Below are 23,430 nucleotides of genomic sequence, written 5' to 3'. Positions count from 1 at the left end.
TTGATAATTGATCGAATTTCCCGATTTACACAACATTTTCATGACATCCGATGGCCACCAATTGGCATCTAAACGGCAATTTTTATGGCAATCAACATGAAAATAGTCGCTTGGAGACAATATAGTAGCCTTTTGGACGCCATGATTAATTTGTTCGGATTAGGTTTCTAGCTCAGTTCTGGTTTTTTGACATTTAAAATGTAAAAATCACCTAATAATTGAAATTTTCAATCCTGATCCCGACTTTTGAAATTTTCGTGATCCCGGGATTTTTCGGGATCATGAAATCCCGGGGAATCCTGATCCCGATAGGGAGAAAGCATAATGGGTATATTGGAGTGGCAATTATTGCTGGTTGCTAGCTACTTTCCTTTACAGATAAAGTACATGCTATCATGGTACAGTAATACCAATACGGTACTTAAAACTGTTCTCTATGTCTGTTAAGTTTTCTATAGCAGCTGTCTTCATCTGGATAGGTTATTGATAATATATGTTGATATTTAGCATTGAGGATCATTCCACCCGAGTGGGCAAAAATACTTCATAATTAGTTAATGGCAAGTTAATGTCCATTTGGTGGTTAGTTTGAGCGTTTTATTGTCTATTCAGGTCAGCTACGAATCATTGCAGAATCGGATGCATTGTCTTCATTAGTGCTTGATCTTCATCATTCCAAGTTCATTGATTTTCAATACTTTCTTCGCTGATCGTACTGATCGATTGTGATGCATGAGATCTCGTAGGTGTCGTCAAAAGCTGACTCAATCGCTGGTTTCTAATTGCCAATTTCAATGCCAACTGCAACACTATCTTTATCAACATTAGATCCCCAAAATCTCAGACACATCAATATCAATCTATAGAATTTGCATTTCGAAAATGAAAAAAAAAAATAATAATTTTTTTCTAACAAGCTCGAGAAGAGTGCGAGAAAGAAGAAAAAGGAGAAAAACGTGATTCTGATCAATAACTCATAAAGAGAAGAAAGAAAGAAAAAAAAAAAATTGTGTAAAAAAAGAGGAAAAAAAGCTAAATAACAACATACGCCCCTTTTTTTCTTAAAAAATTGCACTTTATATTATTAATCCACTTCGATATATTTTATTAAATGTAAAATTGCCCCACGGTTTCGTTTCAAGTATGTATCTCTTTGTCCTGTCCCTGGGTGCATGAAAGAATTTAAGTGAACAATTTTCTGTTTTGCATTTTATTTTATTTTTTTTTTTGTTATTTTTAAACCACGAACGAAATCAAGAGAGAAATAAGAGGGCCGTACCGGAATAAGAAGAAAAAGGAAATTTATGTTTCAAGATGGAATAATGTTCATAAAAGCGAGAAGATCGATTTTTTATCTTGTAGTCTTGTTTTTTTCGGTTAAGTTAAGTACAATTCACAAAAAACACATTTTCATTATTAAGATTTATAATTTTTTATTGAACAATTTTTTGCCAGCCCTTCCTCCTTCGATCTGTTCGTACAAGTCGCGGTCTTGATCGCGCGCATATATGCTGGGAAATTTTTTTAATTCTTTCCTTTTTTATTTTTGGAAGTTGCAATATGCTGTTTGTGTGTAGATTTGATATCGATTATGATATTCAATGGCAATTTAACACCTTACTTTACAGGCTCTTCTCCTTCCTTTACTGTCTGTTCAATTAATGAAAAAAGATTGTGAATTTTTGTTTTTTTTTTTTTTAGAATCAAAATCTTGATTTTTTTTTATTTTTTTTATGTGTTTAATTTGATTATCATAATGATCACGAAAAAGCAGAAAGCAACAACAAAAAAAGTATCAAATCTTTTATAATTATAGTTAAGTTACCTTTAAATTGTATTTTTTTTTTCTTTGAGCATTGAAATTTAATAAAAAATCAATCAATAAAAAAATCTTTGTTAGTAAAAATTTCACTAGATTTTGGGAACTCTATTGCTAAAGAGTCTTAATTCGGTTAATTAAAGAAAATTTCTTGACAAAATGTCAAGAAATTACTTTTGAGATATTTGCGATGAAAATTTTGCAACAAACTTTTTTATAATGTTGATTAATACTTGGGTATTTTGAGCTTTGGTTATGCTTGGCGTGCTCTATAAAAAATCTACTTAAATTTTTAATTTGAGCTTTGAAATAATGTTTCTGTCATCCATAATCCCAGCAAATGTAGATCCTAATGTGTACAGCGTACTAAGCGATTTGAAAAGAACTATGAGGCTGCATAATCAGAGCTAAAAGTTGATTTGAATTTTGTACTGAGTCGAGTTGACTTTTCGTTGCAAAATTCCAGTTTACTTCGAGCTCTGGGCATATGAAAGGAGCCTCTTATAAATATTGATGAGGGAGGATTTCTATCGTGAATGTTTTAACCGGAATTTAAGATTAACTTATGATGGTAGAGTCCCTTATCGTTACTAAAGAAACCAAAACTAGATACTGCTGTGTAGCAGAGAACTATTACTAAGCTCAAACCGCAACTATTAGAAAGCCTCTTCGGTTTTGTATCTGTTGTCAAATTGTGAGCTTAACTAGGACATTTGGTTAGATAAACTTGAATATGTAAGGAAACTTAATCAGTGTTCTAAAATTTTAGAAGATCCCTACAATTATTTTTGAAAAATCTTCGTCATAACTATACAAAGAGTCCTAACTTCTTAAATTAGATTTTATTCATTCTTTATTTTGTATTTTAACTTTCAATATTGTAGCAAAATTTTCATCGCAAATATCTTTAAATTTAAAATTGAAAATAAAAATCATTTTCTTGCACTTTTCTCTGGTAAATTCTTCATTTTTAATAAATTCCTAACAAAAGGTTTTAAAGCAAAGAAAAATTCAAAAATATTTATGAGATAAATTTAGAATTTTTACTTTTGATCAAAGTGGATTGTTGTTTCAAAGCAGATCTAATAAGTACATTTATATGAGGAAGATGTCTTAGTTTAGAAAATCATATTTCTCTATGTTGATTAATTTATGGGAAAATTGAACAATTTATGAATTAAAAGCTCTTTTGAGGAGCAAAATTGCAAGTTTAATTTCATTAGCCTTAATATAATTCTTTTGTCATAGAACAAAAAGAGAGAATAGAATAGTAAAAGAAAATAAATTAAATTAAAAATTTGAAATAAACTTTTGAGTTCGATTCTCATATAAAATATGCAGAGATAAATATTATGATCTTTAGTTTATTGAACCTGAACCTCTGTAAAAAATTTTTTGCTAAAAAAAATAACTCAAGATTTTAGTCAATTCAATCCACTTTGACCATCGTATATCCATTTTTGAGTAATCCAAAATTTACTTTTTTCCTATTTTAATTTTAAAATTCCGTCTTTATGAATTTAGTAAAATATCAAATGTTTTTCATTCCAAAGCAAGAAATAAATTCATTAGGGATCATAATCAGAAGCTTTTAAGTCAAATACATCAATTGGTTTTCTGTATTGTCTCATGATTATAAGGGAGCATTACATTGTTTTTTTTTATGTTATCATCATCTTAAAAAATTATCATTTCTATACTTTTTTTTATTCATCTCAGTTCTTTAAAAGACTCATGAGTTTATGTGCAACAGTCTACGGGATTAATTGAAATATATAATGTATGTATTGTTATGAGTGTTAATATATAATATTTTTAAGTACAATTAATTTGTTTCAATCTTTCCTTTACTTTTTAAGTATAAATGTGCTCGCGTAGATCATAAAAGCCTCTTCGTCCATCATCATCATTATCATCATTATATGGCATATATCAATTGAAATTTTCCGAATATTTTAATATGTTCTGGCATAAAACACAATGAAAGTTTGTTGTTATTGATTTAAAAATTGTTTCAATCTCATTTGTATCGAAATATGCAAAGTTCTCGTAATTGCTGTATAAATGTTTGAATTTTTCATACAATTGCTTCTCCAATCCATTTGGTTGAACATTATTATTGTTATTGTTATTATTATTGTTGCCACAGAAATATAGAATGAATGCTAATTGAAGGAAATAGTAGTCAAGATTACAGAGGAAATATTTCTCAAGTTCCGATACATCCATTTGATTTTTAATGAAATGTAGAAAGACATCATAAATGAAATATTTAATATCTTCTGTATGCATTGGAATTATGTTCTGATCTGTTGTAAAATATTCAAAAATCTTAATCGATATTGCCGACGTTCGTCCATCACTCTCTAAAGCCTGCTTAAAAGCCTCAATGTAATTGTAATTTAGCATTAATGTTCGAATTTTATATTCACTACTAATTATATGACTCAAGCTTTTATCATAAAAATGTGTTGAGTCGTAAAGTCCTTGAAATAGGAACAGACAATAATGAATAAAGTCATTTGATTTTGTTGGATCATCACATTCATTTCCATCTTCTGATGATTTTGATGATAATGTTGATGTCTCTGAAGCAACACTTGATATTGATGAAAATGATGGATTACGATTACTGTCCAAGATCTTTTCATCGACATATAATTGATGATGTGCTTGCTTCTTTATTGACTTACTCAGACAACTCTCAATGATGCAGTTCTTTTTAAACTTTGGTAAATTCTTTAAGTAACAAATTGTTTGATTTGATGAGAAATTTACGAATTTTGTTGGCGCATTTAAAGGTATTTTGACTGATGCTGGATTATGCAAGTACATGCTACTCTCAGGAATACGAAATACTCTTTTTGATGATTTAAATCTTATCAATTTTGCAGCTCCCTGTTTATCTCCTAAATTTTCAACACCACACTGTCCATTTCCATTATTTCCAAACGTTCTCAATTCATTTTCATTTGTTATCACTAATGTATAATCAGCACCACAATCTACATATTTAACTTCTATATCATTGAACGCTTGACATTTTGTTGGACATGTTATGTCGGGTTTTACACTTTCTCGAGCTAACTGCCGCTCAATATTCTTTCCCCACATATAAAGTGTCGATGATGTTGTAATTAAAGCATAATGATAAATCCCACTTGATACCCAAATTATGTCACTATCAACATCAAATGTATCAATTTCTGTTGGTTGTAAATGTCCAACATATTCTTGTGTCGAAAGTTTTGGATCTTCAATTGTCTCTTCACTTCCCGACGGTACTGCATCCTTCACTTTCCTATTGACTGATGGAATTTCATCATTATTTTGTTCGACCTTTTCACATTCATCAATTTTAATTTCGGGAACATTTCCTTTTGGCAGCTCCTCATTTTGCTCAACTGAATTATTTACAATATTTGACTCATCTTTTGTCTTTTCTTGAGCCGAATTCTCAGCTGTTTCGGTTTCTTGCTTTTCTGTTTCCAATGCAGCTTCTTTCAACTTCTGATTTGCTTTATTTCTCTTCTTCGTCTGATTGATAATCCTCAATTCGGGAGGACTTAAACCCCACGTAAGTAATTTATTTGAATCAGTAACAGCAAAATTCACAAAATATCGTGTATGAATCAAACGAATATCTTCATCGATTTTTATTCGCTGAGGCACAAAACTGATCGAGTTATTTTTAGTCAAATTAAAATCACTTTCACATGAATTGCCGGTGCCAATTTGACCGAAATGATTTGAGCCAAATGCGTAGAGGCAAGTATTTAAATTGTCATTCTTCTCATACGTAAGTACTAATGTGTGAGCTTGTCCACAAGCAATTTGCTTTATTTTCTGTAAATGGAAGTATCATTGGAATTAGTTAGGTATTATTATACAGTGTAACGTAATAGTTCATCGATAGAGGATATACTTACTTTTTTCGAGAAAAACTCAACCAATTTAGGTTGTCTAATATTCTTAATCTCAACATGTCCACATTGTGCATAAACATTCCATCCCCAAGTGTATAATTCATCATCAGCCACAATTGCGTTGTGATGCTGTCCAACAGCAATTTGCGTGATGTTCTTATTATCCAATGTCTTTATGAGCATTGGCTGCAAAGCTATATTCAATTTTAGTTTCTCTTCTATCCCCAATTGTCCAAGTTTATTGCATCCCATAGCATACAGTCCATTATTTGTCAAAAATAGAGTATGAGAACGACCACAATGGACAGAGAAAACGTCAAGATTTATGTCTTTGAAGAAGTCAAGTCTCGTTGGTAGTAAATCATTCTCTGATGCATCTAATGTGTGTCAAATAAAATCAATTTTAAAAGTTTATAAGTCAGTCATGCTCTGTATGACATTTTACATACCACTTTGTAAGACATTCCGATTCAATGCACAATTTATTCCATTCGTTCCCCACATATAAACTGAGTTATCGACAATACAACCCGAATGACTGAATCCTGCTGATATCGGTGAGAAATTCATCAATTTTACATAATTTTGTCTTTCCTCGCTCGTTACTCGAAATACATTAATGCTCGAAAGGAAATTGTCTTTGTGATGTTGCAACTTTTGTAGCTTCATGAGGATTAGGATGTACGTTTCGATCAAAGCTTGACAAAACTCAAGGAATTTCTGTGAATGCTATTTAAATTAGTTAAATTATCCAGCATAAATTAGAATTGAATGGCTTACATTTTCCATTTCCTTAATAATATTTTGATTCTTAACTTTGAAGAGAACTGGTCGATAAACGGGGTCAAAAGGGTTTAATTGCTTTGCAAGACGCTGAAATCAAAAAATAATTCAATTAATGTACATATCCTTAACTTAAGCATTAAAGTATTACCTCCAAAACAACTTCGTCTAACTTATCCAAATTTTTACGTATTGCTTCAAAATAGTCGAATCCGAAATTCTGTAGATAGACAATAGTCTCCATGAACATTTCGTCCGACAAATTATACATGTATCTTGTGATTTCATTTGAAATGTCTGAAATGATTAAAAATTAATTAACTGTCAAATTTAATTTAAAATTTCAACGGTCAAAATAAATTTGAATTTTATGCTGCATTCAAAATGACCGTTATTTTTAAAAACGTATTAAATTACCTAAAACATGATCAGCCATAGATACTAAGCAACTGAAAACATCTAAACATGATCCGCGATGCATAGCCAAGAGAACAGCCGAAGAGTAAAGTCCACTTTGAGATAATATGATTGATGAGAGACTTGTATGATATTTATTATTGGTAACAATGAAATTCCATAAAGGCATTAAGTTTTTATCTTTTACTACTTTCTCGCAAAGTGTCAAAAATAATAAATTTGATAAATGAAATTGTGCTGAATTGCTCATTTGAACATCAAAATTTTCAATAGATTCATATGAAAAGTCACTAATTGTCTTTCCAGAATTAATCACTTTTTCTGTGTCGTTCCTTTTCAACACATTTAAGACAACATCACTTTTCTCTTGACGATATTTAATATCATTCATTAATTGATAGATTAATGGTGACATTGGATGTTTACTTTCAAGGATATAACTCGTTTTTAATGCCATTGATGCAATTTGTCGTAGTGCTGATGCCTCATTAAACATTGCTAATTTTAATGCAGTCTTTATCGGTGGTGTTCTAGCTATATTATATGTTAAAAGAGCCTGCTCAATTTTCTTTTTTCTAAGCAATATATCACCGGAAAATTCGACACATTCAGTCATATTGAGATTGAATGTCTTACAAAAATCATCACATAAGGTCCATAAAGATGACGATGCAAGATTAAGAAAAATGATATGAGGTTTCTCTTTAAGCTCAACACAATAAACACCTTTGCTTGTTACCACGAGGCACTTGTCGAAAATCACACGAGGAAATTCGTTCTTGAGCACCTTAAAGTCATGAATTTCATCAAATTTCTTATTGTGTTTAGATTTTGAGTGATAGCTTAAGTATTTAGAATATGTTGACTTCATTTCAACCTCATTGCTGGGCATTTCATTTCCATCCTTTACAACTTCCTTATCAAATGTTAACATGGGTAACAAGCCAAGAATTTTCTCATCAAAAGGAAACTTAAAAGATCCAAGTATAGCACGTTCATTAAATTCATTCTCTTCACCAATTTTTGTTGATGCGATATTGCAACTTATTATACTAATCGTATTCTCTTCAATTGAAATTTTGTTATTAATATTATTATTATCATTTGTATCATGACTAGAATTTGTTACTGAATTATCATTGGTCACATTTCGTGCATTACTATTATTATTATTATTGTTGCTGTTTTGATTGTTATTTTCCGAATGAGTCAGAGTAGATTGTTCCGATTGTTCTACTGCTGCTGATGTTGTTGATGTAATTATAGGATTTGAAGTCGATGGTTGAAAGGTGAAAATGATGTTTTCTGTCAACAGAACATCACATGTGTATTGTGGTATTTTATAGAGTGCGCTTGGTATCATCATTATTTCTATGTTGTGAATCTAAAATTACAAAGAAAATATTAACGGTTATGTAAAATTCTAAATTTTAACGGTTTTGTAGAATTCAAATAATGAACTGAACGAAAATGAACTCAAAAATTCACTGAACAGTTTGAAAATTTCGAAATTGTAAAATACGTTAAAAATGCATACCGAAAGTGTAGAAGAGTAAGAATGTATGGCACCCATCATGCTTTTATTTTGATAGTTTTGCACGGTGAAAATTGGTCCTGAAGTTGTTGTGAGTAGTTCAGGAAGAATCGAAACATTGTCATGCATAGAACGGCTATTATCGTTATCATTTCTTTCCTTTTCACGTGACTTGTTGCGCTCGGCTAATTTCATTTTCAAATTGCCAATTTTCTTCGCACCTAAATCACGAAGTGACAGGAGACGAGCTTTTGCAGCAGGAAACAATTTTGTCAAATCTTCAGATGTTCCTGCTGCTTGTTCTTGCTCACTTGATTCCGATATTATTTTCTCGTATGATTCACTTCCTAAAATTTCCCAATCATTTTCACCATTTTTAGCATTTTCAAATGGATTTTTGATGTCATTCGGAAATGTATATGCTATAGACTTCTGCTCCAATAAGAGCTTATATTGTTCCTTTGTAGATGTATTTATCATCAAATAAATTGTGTCACAACTTGTGCCTTTACATATTGCAAATTTTTCTATTGCGCCTTTCTCAACCGACGTATTTCCTACAAACGGGCAATTGTTAACAAGTTCTGAAAATAAAAGTGAATTAATATTGAGTAACTTGCGTTGTATTCAAGATTGACTTACGAACAACGACGATACATCCATCGGAATATCCAATTATGGCACGATTTTGATTGTACTCAGCATGAGTTGTACGCCACCAAATTATTGAAGTTGGAATTGGACATGAAATTGTGGAATCTGATGAAAGTGTTGATGAATCCATCATTCCAGAAGACATATTGCTCAACTGACTATCACATGGTGTTGATGCACTTGTTCCAATCTTTTCAATTTCAATGCTCGAATCATTTTTCATAAATGACGACGATGCTGATATTGATGCTGAATTTTGTGGCTTTTCATCGCAATAAATATGAGTATAAGCGGAACTTGAGCACAGCTCATTGATTTTACTTGAACTGAGTCGATTTTTCTTAACTTCGAACTGATAACGTTTGGTTCTTTTAATAGAATTTACATCAGTACATGAACCCTCATACATTTGATTTGGGCATTTTTGAGTATCTGGACAGACGTGCGGTCCAATAAATGGCACAACAAAGGAAGTGATTTCATTTGCAGGAAATATACATTTGAATGACACAGATTTGTCGCAGATGGGAAGTGCAGGAACAATATGTATCTAAAATGTATGAAATGTAAACATTTTTATCGATTTATTGTGCCTTAAGAAAACTTACAGTATTATCAATGCACAAAACTAGCAGCCAAGTTGAAGGAAAAGGATCAAAGGCGACAGCTGTAAGAAAGTATAATTGCGTATGAGTATAATAGATCTATATAAACCCTATATTAGTGTATTTAATACCTTTGATAATTTTCTTCTTTTCAAAGAACCAGTCGATTTTTTTCAGTATAATTTCCGATGTCTCTGACACATATCGAAGGATGATTTCATCTTTTGACGTTACAATACACAGCAACTGATATTTAGACTCACTAGTGACCTCAGAAGTTACTGCCAATTTGAGATGATTATCGTCAAAATTGTGCAAAATTTTTTCACATGAAACAATTTCCTTTTCCTTCATTTTTCTATGCTTTATCTACAAAATTATGTTCTTTCCTAACAAGTCACTACACTAATAAACATACTAAATCATTTTTAATCACACAAACTATTAATTTAATCAATTAACAAATAAAATTAAAATTTTCACAAATAAAGGTTCAAGATCTTGAGTGTTTATGAAGTAGAACGGAGATCTAATACGTAATGCGACACATCTGTCTGGATCTTTATATAAGCACAGTAATGACAATTTTAAAATCTATTAGCGATAAATAAGAGAGCAATTAACTTTTTAACAAAGAACTAAAAAATAACGGAAAATTTTTTATTCAAGAAATAACGGAAAACTAAAGTTTAAACTTTAAAGTTCAAAATTTGAACTTTAATTTGGATTCAGATTTTCCGTTAATTACTAAAATTTTAAATTTCCATCTGATATCTCTTGAATAAAAACTAAAATTTTCCATCTCGTACAAAACTTCTAGTCTATTTTAAGACGTACGATTCTTAACTCTTCAGGTCGCCGTTCTATTTTGAGAACATTGAGATATCGCAGTTTAGTGCCCCTTTGAATGCAGGGTCGTGAAACGTCTATTGTAGGAAATTGTAAATATTTATGTACAAAACTGTGAATGTTTTTATTTGATTTTATACTCGAAATACAGTGATCTATGTAATTTACGTGACTTGTGATACTCCTAGCAATATTTTACATGTAAATTATCGATCCATTACAAACGAATTTGGAAAGAAAGTTTAAGAAAAAAGAGTATTTTGATAATTTTTGTTAATTTTAGTAGATTTCTTCTTGAAATCGATATAAAAACATTAAATTTTACTTGATAATGAGCACAAGTAACCGACAAAGTGAAGATGGACTCGCAGAAAGTACAAGAAAAGTGAGTTTTAATGATTCAAGTGTTGATGGTTTTCACATATATGTATTTTTTCTTCATCTTGGAGTTTTGTGTATTGAATATATTTCTTATATTATAAAACGCCTACTTAATAATATTGCAAATTTGTGCTTTATATGAAAATAGCCATTTCAGAAGACAAGAAAATAATCCATTGTAGATATTTGATGGCGATTATTGAAAAAAGAAAAAAAAATTGAATACAGTGAATAATAAGAGGATACAGAAGTGAAAAATGGATCACATCCATAAGATGAGAAAAGTTTTTCTGTATCTCTAAAAAAATGAAAATTTTTGACTTGTGAAGAAAACTAAGTGCATTAAAAATTGTGTAAATAAATCTTTAAGTTATCATTGTATTCATTCCCACACATGATATCTCTACCATGATTAAAAATTGTCAAATTCAGCCATGTGTATGTACCTAGATAGTTTTTTTTCTTTATTTTATGTACAATGGAGAATTTTTTTCTGAATTTGTTATATGGATGACGTCATGCTATCTTTCTTTTTACACTATCTTCTTCTAAAAAAATTCACTTCTCAGACTCAAAAAGTGATTTTCCTCTACACATATTTCTCATAATAATCATAAATTTTCTATGCATTATAATTAAAAATAATAATTCAAAACAGGCAAAACAACGAGCCTCAATTCGATGGTTGCTATCAAAAGCATTCAACAATCGAGTGCCAGATCAACTAAGGGAGCCATTCTATACAGATCATGATGGTAATCAACACTTGAAGCCACAGATTGTCGTTGGATTAGGAAATGCATCAATCTATTGTCAAGTTTTATCGAATATCTACAGTGATCCCAATTATCAAAGCCTAAATCATTGGTCCATCCTGCAAACATTATGTCGCAAAGGAGTGCCAATATTGGATGAACGTGCCGGCGAACCACCGCTAACCGAAACAGTTCTCATTCAAACGAATCCAATAAGAATCGTATGTGATATTTTCTCTTCTTAATACTTCATACTTAATGCTTATTATTCATTTTTATCTGGGTTGGTTAATGCTGCATTCGTTCAGCAATTCAGCAATTCATAAATTCATCTTCGTTAAGTTCACTTCATTGAATCTGAAATGACGGTTAAATTTTGAATTTTCAAAATCCGTTAAATCTCATTTATTTTCTTGTATAGTTACACCAACCCTGTTTAATCATTACCATTTTTAATAGCCATATGAGGTTTTTATAAAAATATTTATTTTGAGATAAAGAGAATCTGCGAAGTGACAGATAAAAGATTGGTATTTATCTATTTCATAACACTTTTATTTTCATTTTAGCATGCTCATATGTCTGTGATAGAAGCTTTGATGATACTCTATGCAAAGGAAGTGACATCCGGTGATCGCGTACACTCTGCAGTAAATAAATTAACGTCAGGCTCAGTCCCGAGCGGTTTAAATAGTGAACAATTATTATTATTATGGGTGTCGCATGTAATGGCATCGTTGAAGCGTAGGATTGATCATGACTTGACCATTAATGAGCTGGTTGATGAGAAAGGCAAGAAATTAAGAACGCCTGACATTCCTGCTCCAATTCAAGACATTACAAGTTTATGCGATGGCGTTTGCTTAGCTTATTTAATTGCATTTTACTGTCCAAAAATTTTGCCATGGTATCAAATACGAATTAGCTATTTACCGACTGTCGAGGACTCACTCCATAATGTCTTGTTAATCAATAATTTCTCCGAACGTCATTTACCATATTCCGTCTTTCATATGATGGCTGAGGATGTTACATATATGCGAGGGTAAGTATTGGCTATAAAAATTTATTGTCAAAATATTTTTATCGATATTTCTAAATTAAGACATGTTTAATTAACCGGTTCTTCTCATCTCTTTAATCATAACACAGAAATATGAAGCAAAATCTTGTTGTCTTATTAGCTGATATGTTTAACTTGTTTGAGATTCATCCAGCACCTTGTGTTGATTATCCGGAATGCGAAAATTCTACAGGTGAGTGCTCAATGTCACAAATGTAATAACACATAGTGTATAGTTGTTAATATATTACTTCTACAAACAATCTATGCGCTTCTTTAATGCTTATTGTATTAAATATGATCATATATTAGAATATGTTTGTTTTTTTTTTTGGACGGTATATTGCGAAATATTGATAAGGAAGCACAAAATTGATGAATTCATTAGTAAATGGATCGAAATTTGCATGCAAAATTTCCTTTAAAACTGTGTTTATGTAAATATCGTGCTATGATTAATGAATATGCATGATTAATATAAATGGTCAATTTTTACATCTTCAACGCAACACTTTTATATATTCATCGAACCAGTTATTTTTTGATGTTGAACTATATATTTTTGTTTTAGTTTCGTATCAAACCATAAAAAACAAGCATATTCGAATTGTTAAGTATCAAGAAAACAAAAGAAAAACATCAATATTATTGGCATAGAACAAATATTATGACTACTTTTATATTATAACACTGACAAATTTGTAGAAAAAAATTACAATTTCTTTTATATTTCCTCACTAATCAATTATTCAAATCAATGTAAATTTGTCTTCTTATACAAGGAATATGACCGTTAAATACTGGAAATTATTTGAAAAATTTGAATTTTCTGAAGATAACTTCACGGCGTTTAAAAAACATTAGCTTACTTCAATCTGTACATTTTTGAAATCGGTCGTTAAAATTAGAAATTATAAATCAGAAGCTAACTTCAAGTTGAACTTTTTTTGAAATAGCCGCTAAAAATTTCATTTGGTCCAGAAACTTTGTATGAGAAGATAATGATTCAATTAATGATATTACTCACCAATACGAACCATTTTACCACCTTATTGATAATAGGAGAAATAGCTACAAATCAAAGTAAAACAAATGAGCATGGAATTGCTCATCGTCGTGGCTTCACAACTCAAACGATTCAACCAATTCCTGATTTGAGGAGTGGATATAATTCGCCTCCGTCCTCGGCAGGCTCTACTTCAGGCAGACCGCCTTTTCAAGGTCAATAATACTCAAAAAAAAAAAATCATCATCCAAAAAAGTTGTGTCAAAATTAATTTTGTTCCTGATTTACCTTTTTTCTCATTATTATTTCATTACTTACTCTCTTTACATTAGTTTTGATTCACACATGTGATTATTTATGATTTCATACAATTCTTTTATTTTTCTTTTCAATCGTACCTTGTGCTGCACATAAATTTTTTTTTTTTCTCATTGTTTCATTTCAATAGTATTTAGCGCATTTCTATTATTTTTATTATTATTATCATTATTACCATTATTGTAGAGCATGCAGTTTTTTCTTACTCTCTCAGTTCTTTTTTTTTCTCGAGCAATTGCATACACACGAATTTAGGGTTTCCAAAAAATTACCGTTTTATTTTTTGCTAAATGGAAGTGGCTTGTTAGGCAATTTATCATTTCTGATCGCACTTAGAGATTGGAATTGCTAATTAATTTCTGTCTCATTATTTTTGATGGCACAAAAACACCATCTTCACTTGAATTATTTATAGATAAACTGTCTATTGTAGTCAGGGTGTGCCAATCGATCGTGAAGTTGTGAATTGTCTTTTGTTAGGTCTGAGATTTTTATTCAATATTAAGCCTTAGCTCCTAGCTTATGAGTCATAAACAAATCGTCCAGATAAGGTCATTACTATAAAGTTTTCTAGAAGCAATAAATGTTCGACTGACTCAAAATATATAAAGCTTTGAGATATCGATTAAATTATACCTGAATTACAGTGCTGACTCATCAAGAATGCGAATTCCCTTCTTATTAACTTCCTGTTTCATTTCAATTTAAATTCAAAGAAACCACAAGCTACAATGTCTAGTCAATTGGCATACCAGAGTTAAGTCACATGCAATTAAGTCTAACAAGACAATTCTCATTGAGGGAATCACCATAGAAATGTTTTGGAAACCCTAAAGAAGAAGAAACGAAGAAGAAAATTATCTTATGCTATTACTAATGTAATTTGATTGACTACATGATTTATACTAATAGTTTTGTTGGCGTTCATGATTTATCGTTTACAATTGTAAAATTAGTGGAATCATAAAAGAACTCTTTTTTTAAACTTTTTCTTATCAGTTGTTCGATCGCCTTCATCGAATAATGTGTATCGTCACCACACCCCACCAAAAGAAGTGTTTTATGGCACGAGCACGACAAATTCGAGCAGTAATAATGGAAATATGGAGGCTGATAGTGAATTTGTCGTACATAGATCAAAAGGAATTCCGACATTGTCAAATATGCATGATCCTTTGATTCCAGCAAAATTGCGTCAGTCTAAAGAGAAATCAAATAATGATACGAAAGCTGATGAGAGAGGTGAGTCTTATTTTTGTACAGTTGGTTTTTTTCATTCATTCCATAAATATCTTTCTTCATTTACTATTTTCGGTTTATTCATTTATGTTGGAAATTCTGTTGTTTTACTTTCATCTCTTACTTTATTACTTCAAATTCATCTTTTTTGAAAAAATTTTTGTTTTATCAAATTGTGAATTAGGCGATAAAGCTGCAGGAAGACCTAGTAATTGGGATGATCGAAAGACTAGCTATGCTGGTGGGTTTTCATTATTTTTATTATTTTTTTGTTGTGCATTTTTTTTCATATGTGTGAATCACTTTTAATGAACATTTTTCATTAATTCAATTTTTTTTTATTCTTTTCTTGACTACGAAAAAAATAAGGTCGGAGATCGCGTCGAAATTCATTTAGTGAGGATTCCCAATTGACAATTGAAAACTTTGGTGGCTCTCAAGATCAATTGAATATGATTGGCACCTTTGATCGTCGCTCACAAGATCGAGAACGTAAGATATCGAATACAAGTATTGAGCCAACACTTCCCGCACGAAGTTCAATAGCTGATGCTCGAGGTACTCTTGTTATTGGCTATGAATCGGATGGTGAGAAGGAAGATAAAGAGTCTGAGAAACCTCACTTGAAACGTCAAAATAGCAATACCTCATCGAGTAATAGTAGCGGTGTACATCAGATGGTGGTGGAGGAGAAGAGAAAAATGTCATCATTCGCTTCGCTCGCTCCGGCAGCAACAACAACATGGCAGCAGCAAAGTGTTAATGCCCATCAAATGAACGAAATGCGTAAGTTTTCAGAAAATTGTTTTCATATTTTAATGAGCGTGTGGATTTCGCCCCAAAAAGTGAAGACTAACTGGAATAACGCATAAAATGTCTGGAAAATCGTAGTCAGAAAGTTCATTTCGGTTTTTTTTGTGTTAAAATCTGCTAAAATTTAAATTTTACAAGTCCGTTAAATTTTTGAATTTTAAGAAACCGCTACAATTTGAATTTTACAAAACTGTTAAATTTTTGAATTTTTCAAAATCGGTACAATTTAACAAATATTTTCAAAATTGCTAGGTATTTTTTAACTTTTAAAAATGTACTGCAGCTAAATTAAATTCCATTTAAAAAGTGTAATTGATTAGTATCCAATAGTGCGCTCCAGTCATCCATAACACGCAAAAAAAAAAAATCTTCAACATCTTTCCAACGAATATTTTGAGTAAAAGTTCATAATTTATTTTTAGGTGATACAAATCAACCGTTTGTAGACGATTCAAAATTGAGTTCTGTTCGACTTAAATTGGAAGAGAAGAGACGACATATTGAGAAAGAAAAGCGTCGATTGGAATCGCAAATGTCAAAACAATTGCAAAAGGTTGGAAAAGCTGCATTTTTGCAAGCCATTAATAAGAGGGTGAGGAGTTGTTTCCGTAAAGTAGATTATTTTAATTTTTTATCATTTTTTTACGTTATATATGTTCTTGTTTTTGTTTTTGTTTTATACCTATTCCTTTTTATCACATATATTTATCACACATTTTTACTTTTTTTTTCATATGTATATCTTCTTGGAAATACAAAACCCATGTTGATTGCACAACTCTTGTTTTTGTTCCACAAAAAAATATTTTATATGTTGGTGATTGAAATAAATCATTTGTTTCTTAAATATTGTTACTGTAGGAAAAGAGTAGTGAAGACGGTAAAACAGAAAGTGATTTGGTGATGGTAGATTCTGTTGAGAAACCTGTAAGTCTACAGGTGGGACATTATCATTATTATTGTTGCATGTAGTATATTTAATTGTATAATGACATGAGAATACTTCTAATTTATTATTATATATGCTGTAGAATTAAGTTAGTTCAACAAACTTACTTAGAATTATTATGACTACTAATTCTCATGAAAAGCACTTCCATTATGACTTACTAAAATCATTTTTTAAATTTTTTTATTACTCATCAAAATAATATGCAGGACGTAACAATGGATCAGCCTCAATGGAGTAAAAAACTTCCAGATTATGAACACAACAATAATATTTCATTGGAACAATATCAACAAAGTATTGCAGTAATGAATTCAGACTTACATGACATTCAAGAGGACATTCAGAAATTGGCTGAGCAACAGAATCAAATACAAGTTCAGACAATGCAAGCACAGCAACTCCTTCAAGCGCAGCAAATAGCTAATATACTCACTCAACAGTATGGAAGTCAACAGAACATAACTGGAATGTATCATCCTCTACAACAACAGTATAACTCTACACCTCAATTGCCAATACAGAAACCTATACATCATCAGTATATAAACGATCAAGGACAATACGTTAACCAAAAAGTAAGGGATTTTTTATGCTTTCAATTCTGACTTTTATGGTATATTTTTATTGCAAAAAACAGTCATAAAGTCTAAATGACACTGGTTTTTAAGCTTCGTCAAAAAATAACGGACTTTTCAAATTCAAAAAATTTATTTGACGAAATTTTTCAAATTATTTTGGGCCGTTATTTTTTAAATTAAATGCGCTTTAGTCAGTCAGAAATGAAAACATAAATATGCTGCAGTTATTTCATTATCTTGTTTGCTCTCATTTTCATTTTAGATTCAAAGCAGAGAAAATTCTCGAATTATTGAAGATCAATATTCCTCACCATCACAATATTTAAATCATGAACAACAGAAGCATATTGCGAAATATGTACAGGAAACTAATAATTTTCGGGATCAATATGAACCGCAGCAGCCACAATTCTTTTTGCATGGAGAAACTCCATCTCAAGTGTCAACTCCTCCTACTCAAGTTTCTACACCACCAGTTCCTGCGAGACGCACATGGTCGCAAAAAGCACCACCAGAAATGTCAACATGGTCTCAACAACAACAAATTCAGCAACAGCAACAAACTCAACAACAAAATATGAATAAATATGACACATGGAAATCTCCTTCGAATCAGAATCTGCATCAGCAGCTGCAGCAGCAACCACAGCAACAGCAACAACCAACGCCAGTAAAACCACAAAATAGTGGTTTCGTTCTCCATAAGCAGAATGGAAGAGAATCAGAAGCACAACGACTATTTCCAGTTGTTCATGCAACTCCTCCAAAACCAAATCAATCACGAATTCCAGATGAAATGATGATGGCACCGCAAAGTATTTCATTTATTGGTGATGAAGAGGATGTAGATGAAGCTGACAATTATCAGAGTCCAATTCCAAGAAATAACGGTTCTTCCATAAAGAAATCATTTGATAAGATTGACGAATTTGAAGCTTCATTTGGTAAACTCAACATTACGAGTGGCTCACGTACTTATAGAATTCCATCACCAACAATAAGACAAGGAATTGCCGATAGTAGTTATAAATCAATAGAATCTCAAAATGAGAATGAGAATGAAAAAGGCTTTTATATTAGTTTCGATAATGATAAACAGCCAAAACGTCCAAAGCCGCCATTACGTACTAAGAAATCACCTAAAAAGTCTTCTGAGGATTATGACAATGCAGACAATTTTGTAGATACTCAGGAAATTGTTAGTAAGAAAGTATTTGATTTACACCATACCGAAAAGAAGCCAACAATGGAATCGATCAAACCCAACAATAATTATTCAGTTCACGAACAGCCCTATCAACCTAGAATATCCACACCGAAAGAAAGTCAAGCTATCGTCATTGCTGATGATCAAAATTTCGATGTGAGTAAAACTGCCACTAAAATTTTAACGGTTATTTGAAATTTCAATGTCTCGTTAAATTTTTCATGTTGTTTTGAAAATTTCAATTTTAAATTTCAAATGACCGTTAAACAATCAAAATTTATTGGAGGTAAACATGTGCAAAATTGCCATTCACGGTGGTCTTGTTGCTTTTTGCGCTCTCTATAAATTACAGATCGTTAATTTTTACTTGTAATTTATGTAATTATGCTTACTTATCTGTTGCTCTCTGATCTATTTTAGATGTCTGTTGATGAAATGGAACGTAAGAAAGAGAAAATAATGTTGTTATCACTACAACGTCGACAACAGCAAGAAGAAGCCAAGGCACGAAAAGAGATTGAAGCGATGCAACGCAGAGAAAGGGAACAGGAGAAAGAAGATGAGAAATCACGCAAGAAAGAAGAGCAGATGGCACGAAGAGCTCAAATTCTTGAACAGCATCGATTAAAGAAAGCGATAGAGGAAGCTGAACGAGAGGGAAAAACATTAGATAGGCACACAACTGAAATGTTGATGAAGCAACAGCAACATCAACAAAGTATGGCAACACCACAGCCAAAAATGAGAATGAATAAACCGCAAAGGCCTCGTCCAAAAACGATTCATGTTGAGACTAATGCATCGATTGATATTAGTGGCTCTGGAAAGAAAGGATCGAATTCTAATTTGACTGGTAATGGTGATATATGTCTGATATTCTATTTAGTTCCTCTTTTTTGTTTTATACTACTTACTATTTTTCAATGTTAAAGCTTCTCGCTTTGTTTTGTTGAATTTTTTTTTCGCATTTAAAACCTTTAATTTACCAACTTAATTTTGAATTAATTTAGGCATCGGTCTGTCAAACACAATACGCCGCGATTATTATCGTGGTAGTCAAGACTCATTGTCAATCAAAGGTAGGATTTACGTTAATTTATACTATTATTTTTTTAATGCTTTATTTGGGTTATTTGAGTTCATTTACATTTATTTTCATGTATACCTCCTATGTCTATGCTATTTCTGTCCTTTCACAAACATAGTTGTTGTTCCTCATTATTATATATTTGGGTTCATGTGGTATTTCCATCTAACTATCCTAATTATTTATGAATTTTCTATTTATTTCATGCTGAATTTAACTAACCAGAATCACCCGACGAATATCCTTCATGCAGCACAACTTCTACGCCTTTAAGTAATGTAGGACGACGTAGTTCGTATAATAAATATGGAAAAGGTATGGTTAAAGGTATAACTGGAAATCTACTAATTATTAATATAACTAACACCCAATCACAATACTTTCTCATTTAAAATCGCGATTTATTTATTTCCCCCTCATTTCCCTTACTCAATTGGTTTATGGATGATTTCATTTATTTTTGTTAATTAAATTAATTAAACTAAAAAAATAATTGGGGTTTATTTTAATTTTGCTTAATTTTTAAAACCCAAAAAAAATTGTCATTGTTGTGAGATCAAAAAAAGTAATAATTTTGTTTGTCCATCGTTAAATAAAAAATGAATGTGAAGAACCTCCAAATCAAGGAATTGAACGTGGCCGAACCTTGACTCGTATTTCGTCAATTTCAAAATATGGTGGTGCTGCACAAGCAGGTGCCAATTTCCGTGGAAGAAAGTCCAACTCTTTGATGAATTTATGTGGCGGTAAGAATGAATCTAATTAAAAAAATTGCCAAAATTTATGCATCAATTTTTCATGATTTATTTTTTGTTCGTTTGAGTTTTTCATGATGAAAATTTGTTTCGATTTTTATTTTTTGCGATATTTTGAACTTGTTTGAACGTTTCGTTGTTGTACGTTTATATGATTTAGATCCTTATGTTTTACATTCCTACATTTTTTAATTTTACTAACTACTACAGTGCTTTAAGTAAGTTGATAGAGATGCAAGAATGATATGTTTTTGATGATATTCACTTGCATTGCTCTAGTTTTGACTTTAATTCCCAGCGTATTTTTGTACAGCTTGCAATGTGACTCTCACTGGTTTATATTGTTGGCTTGATTGTTTTTGATTAGAAATTTGAAGTTTTTTCTCACAAAAATTCGATTTAATTTTGATTAGAATTTAACGGGTTTCAAAAATTCAAAATTTATGCTTTAGTCCCTTAGTTTTGAATTTTTGAAAACCGTTACTAAAAATTTTAACGAATTTTCGGTTTAAATTTTGAAAAGCCGTTAAATATGATTTCATATAAAACTTCAAATTAGCTCTAGTCAAGCAAAAATGCGCTCAGATCATCAACAGTGTGATCTTAAACTTAGCTCTCCCCAATATGAATGGTTTTTTGTGATTTGCTATACTAATACATGACCTAAAAACTACATATAGACTCGGATTCTGGACTTGGACGAACCACACCACCAAGAAGAAGAGCAGCGTCTCCAGGCATGGGCTCAGGCTCATCAAGTCGTCATTTGCCGTCACCTTCAGGTCCAGGATCATTGCCGCATCCAAGCTTAATGTCAAAACGTCGTGTAATTGGTTATGATGATGGTGCTAGTGACATTAGTTCAACGCAAAGTTCTATTTTTGGTGATTATAATGGTAATAATTTGATATTGACTTGAATTTTTTTTCTTTTATGTTTGAAGTGATGATGATGTTTTCATATAGGAATTTATAGTTTTTTTATTGTATAATATTAATTTTCCACAAAAAAAGTTATTATATTTATTTTTTATTGATTAATTGTCAATACCCATAAAAACTAAAGCTTTATTGTTTTTCCATTTTAGGACCTCGCTTATATAAGCAACCAGCTGCTAAATCAAATCGTGGAATTTTATTAAATGCTGTAGAATATTGTGTATTTCCTGGTGTTGTAAATCGTGATGCTAAGCAAAAAGTATTGGAAAAAATAGCCCGAAGTGAGGCGAAACATTTCTTAGTTCTGTTTAGAGATGCTGGATGCCAGTTTAGAGCTTTATATAGTTATGACCCAGAAACTGAGGCAGTGATTAAATTGTATGGTACAGGACCATCTAACGTTTACGATGTCATGTTTGATAAATTCTTTAAGTAAGTCTCAATGCCAATTTTAACGTCTTTTTGAAATTTGAATGAACTGAACTGACATGAACTCATTGGTTCACTGAACAGATTTGAATGTCAAAAAGCCGTTAATTTTTTACTTTCTTATTACTTAAACTAATGAACCTATTATTTAAATTTTAGATATAATTCCGGTGGTAAATGCTTCGCGCAAGTTCATACGAAACATTTGACAGTGACATGCGATGCTTTCACAATCCATAACTCATTGTGGCAAGGAAAAAAAGCTTCAAATTTGCCTAGCAAAAGGGACATGGCACTCGTAATATAAGCTGCCAGTGCACTAATCATTCAATAATATGTTTTTATTATGATTAAAAATTATTATTTTATTTTAAAATTGACACAATACTTGATAATGAAGAGATTAATCAGACACTAAAATCAACAAAGAAAAAACCCTATTAATAGACAAATTAACAATCGTATTATTGCATTGTGAATTTATATGAAAAACTTGAGAATTTTCCTCTCATATTAAAAAAAATCACACATTCTTATTAATAATCCACCATTTATGATTATTATTTTTTCCGATTTCCTTTTCCTACCTTACTCATGAATCCTAAATTATTATGAAAATGGAAACCAGTTAAAAAAGATTTTTATACGAATATTAATGAATGTTTCTTTTTGTATTCTGAACAACTGAAAGGAAAAGACAATTTAAAGTCATTAAAATATAACGTTTAGCTATTAAAACTAATTTAAAAAATTGATCAAAAAAATGCATCATAACTTAGTTAATAAAAAAATTATTTTATTATATTATATTTAATTTTTGTTACGAGAAGAAAGAACTATTAAAACTGAATATTGCTAATTTTCTTTTGTATAAAAAATCAGCACATTGACGACATATTAATAATGATAATGATAATATCTATCCATCCTTAAACAAGTCGTTCCAAATTTATAACACAATAACTTGTCAAAAAAAAAACTTCAATTTTATAGACTTTTAAACCTAATTAAAAATCCATTCTAAAAATTTTAAAAAATGTGGTAATGGAGACAGATAACAAAAAAATCCTCTATGTAGAGTCATAGATACTTTTTTTCTTTTTTCCTTTACATAAATCCATTTTTGATTGATTTAGTTAGCTAACATTCCTTTTGATTCGTTTATTGAAAAAAAAAAAAGATGATAAAAAATTATGTGAATTGTAAAAGTTTTTTGGACGTTTAAGAGATCATTGAAGGATGCTGGAAAATTTTTTTAGCAAAAAATTGTAAAGGAAATGAAAGAAAATTTGGAAATTGTTATTGAATTTTTCAAAATAAAA

General features: G+C 30.8%; 2 protein-coding genes across 17 annotated transcripts; one reads left to right on the top strand and one right to left on the bottom strand.

Moving 5' to 3' along the window:
- Positions 1–1,169: 1,169 nt before the first annotated feature.
- ca (RCC1 and BTB domain containing protein claret) lies at positions 1,170–10,245 on the bottom strand. 3 transcript variants are annotated; one of them, XR_011543967.1, is made up of 11 exons: positions 9,870–10,245; positions 9,742–9,800; positions 9,122–9,683; positions 8,483–9,063; positions 6,946–8,329; positions 6,680–6,825; positions 6,526–6,618; positions 6,195–6,474; positions 5,749–6,122; positions 3,671–5,665; positions 1,170–1,650 (listed from the first exon to the last, which is right to left on the bottom strand). XR_011543967.1 is itself a non-coding variant. In XM_070634162.1 (10 exons), the coding sequence occupies exons 1-10, from the start codon at positions 10,090–10,092 to the stop codon at positions 3,752–3,754; spliced, it is 5,616 nt and encodes a 1,871-aa protein (XP_070490263.1). In that variant the 5' UTR covers positions 10,093–10,245; the 3' UTR covers positions 3,505–3,751. The 3 variants fall into 3 exon arrangements, 2 of the variants coding, with proteins under 2 accessions (XP_070490263.1, XP_070490264.1); XM_070634162.1 differs by lacking the exon at positions 1,170–1,650 and having other exon boundaries at positions 3,505–5,665; XM_070634163.1 differs by lacking the exon at positions 1,170–1,650 and having other exon boundaries at positions 3,505–5,665; positions 6,195–6,465.
- A 548-nt stretch (positions 10,246–10,793) lies between these two features.
- On the top strand, positions 10,794–23,407 carry Patronin (calmodulin-regulated spectrin-associated protein patronin). 14 transcript variants are annotated; one of them, XM_070635200.1, is made up of 19 exons: positions 10,794–10,972; positions 11,627–11,944; positions 12,293–12,768; positions 12,876–12,979; positions 13,849–14,007; positions 15,110–15,352; positions 15,534–15,590; positions 15,719–16,135; positions 16,585–16,754; positions 17,024–17,089; positions 17,321–17,689; positions 17,955–19,055; positions 19,320–19,752; positions 19,910–19,978; positions 20,212–20,313; positions 20,598–20,732; positions 21,422–21,637; positions 21,829–22,111; positions 22,268–23,407. In XM_070635200.1, the coding sequence occupies exons 1-19, from the start codon at positions 10,919–10,921 to the stop codon at positions 22,413–22,415; spliced, it is 4,920 nt and encodes a 1,639-aa protein (XP_070491301.1). In that variant the 5' UTR covers positions 10,794–10,918; the 3' UTR covers positions 22,416–23,407. The 14 variants fall into 14 exon arrangements, with proteins under 14 accessions (XP_070491301.1, XP_070491299.1, XP_070491300.1 ...); XM_070635198.1 differs by having other exon boundaries at positions 17,024–17,101; XM_070635199.1 differs by having other exon boundaries at positions 17,024–17,101; positions 20,212–20,301; positions 22,268–23,406.
- The last annotated feature ends 23 nt before the right edge of the window (positions 23,408–23,430 follow it).

Source organism: Chironomus tepperi, unplaced genomic scaffold (genome assembly GCF_022539635.2).
Source record: "Chironomus tepperi strain 1889 unplaced genomic scaffold, CSIRO-AGI_Ctep_v1 contig_85, whole genome shotgun sequence".
Taxonomy (NCBI): Eukaryota; Metazoa; Arthropoda; class Insecta; order Diptera; family Chironomidae; genus Chironomus; species Chironomus tepperi.
Note: the sequence above shows the minus strand (reverse complement) of the source record. Positions and strands in the feature narration are given on the sequence as shown.

Coding starts and splice junctions, on each gene's coding strand:
- Patronin (XM_070635198.1), top strand. CDS start 10,919: ATGAGCACAAGTAACCGACAAAGTGAAGATGGACTCGCAGAAAGTACA. Junction 15,591..15,718: donor TCGAAAGACTAGCTATGCTG/GTGGGTTTTCAT, acceptor GAAAAAAATAAG/GTCGGAGATCGCGTCGAAAT. Junction 17,690..17,954: donor GACAATACGTTAACCAAAAA/GTAAGGGATTTT, acceptor TTTTCATTTTAG/ATTCAAAGCAGAGAAAATTC.
- ca (XM_070634162.1), bottom strand. CDS start 10,092: ATGAAGGAAAAGGAAATTGTTTCATGTGAAAAAATTTTGCACAATTTT. Junction 9,684..9,741: donor TTTTGTGCATTGATAATACT/GTAAGTTTTCTT, acceptor CATACATTTTAG/ATACATATTGTTCCTGCACT. Junction 6,826..6,945: donor TATGGCTGATCATGTTTTAG/GTAATTTAATAC, acceptor TAATCATTTCAG/ACATTTCAAATGAAATCACA.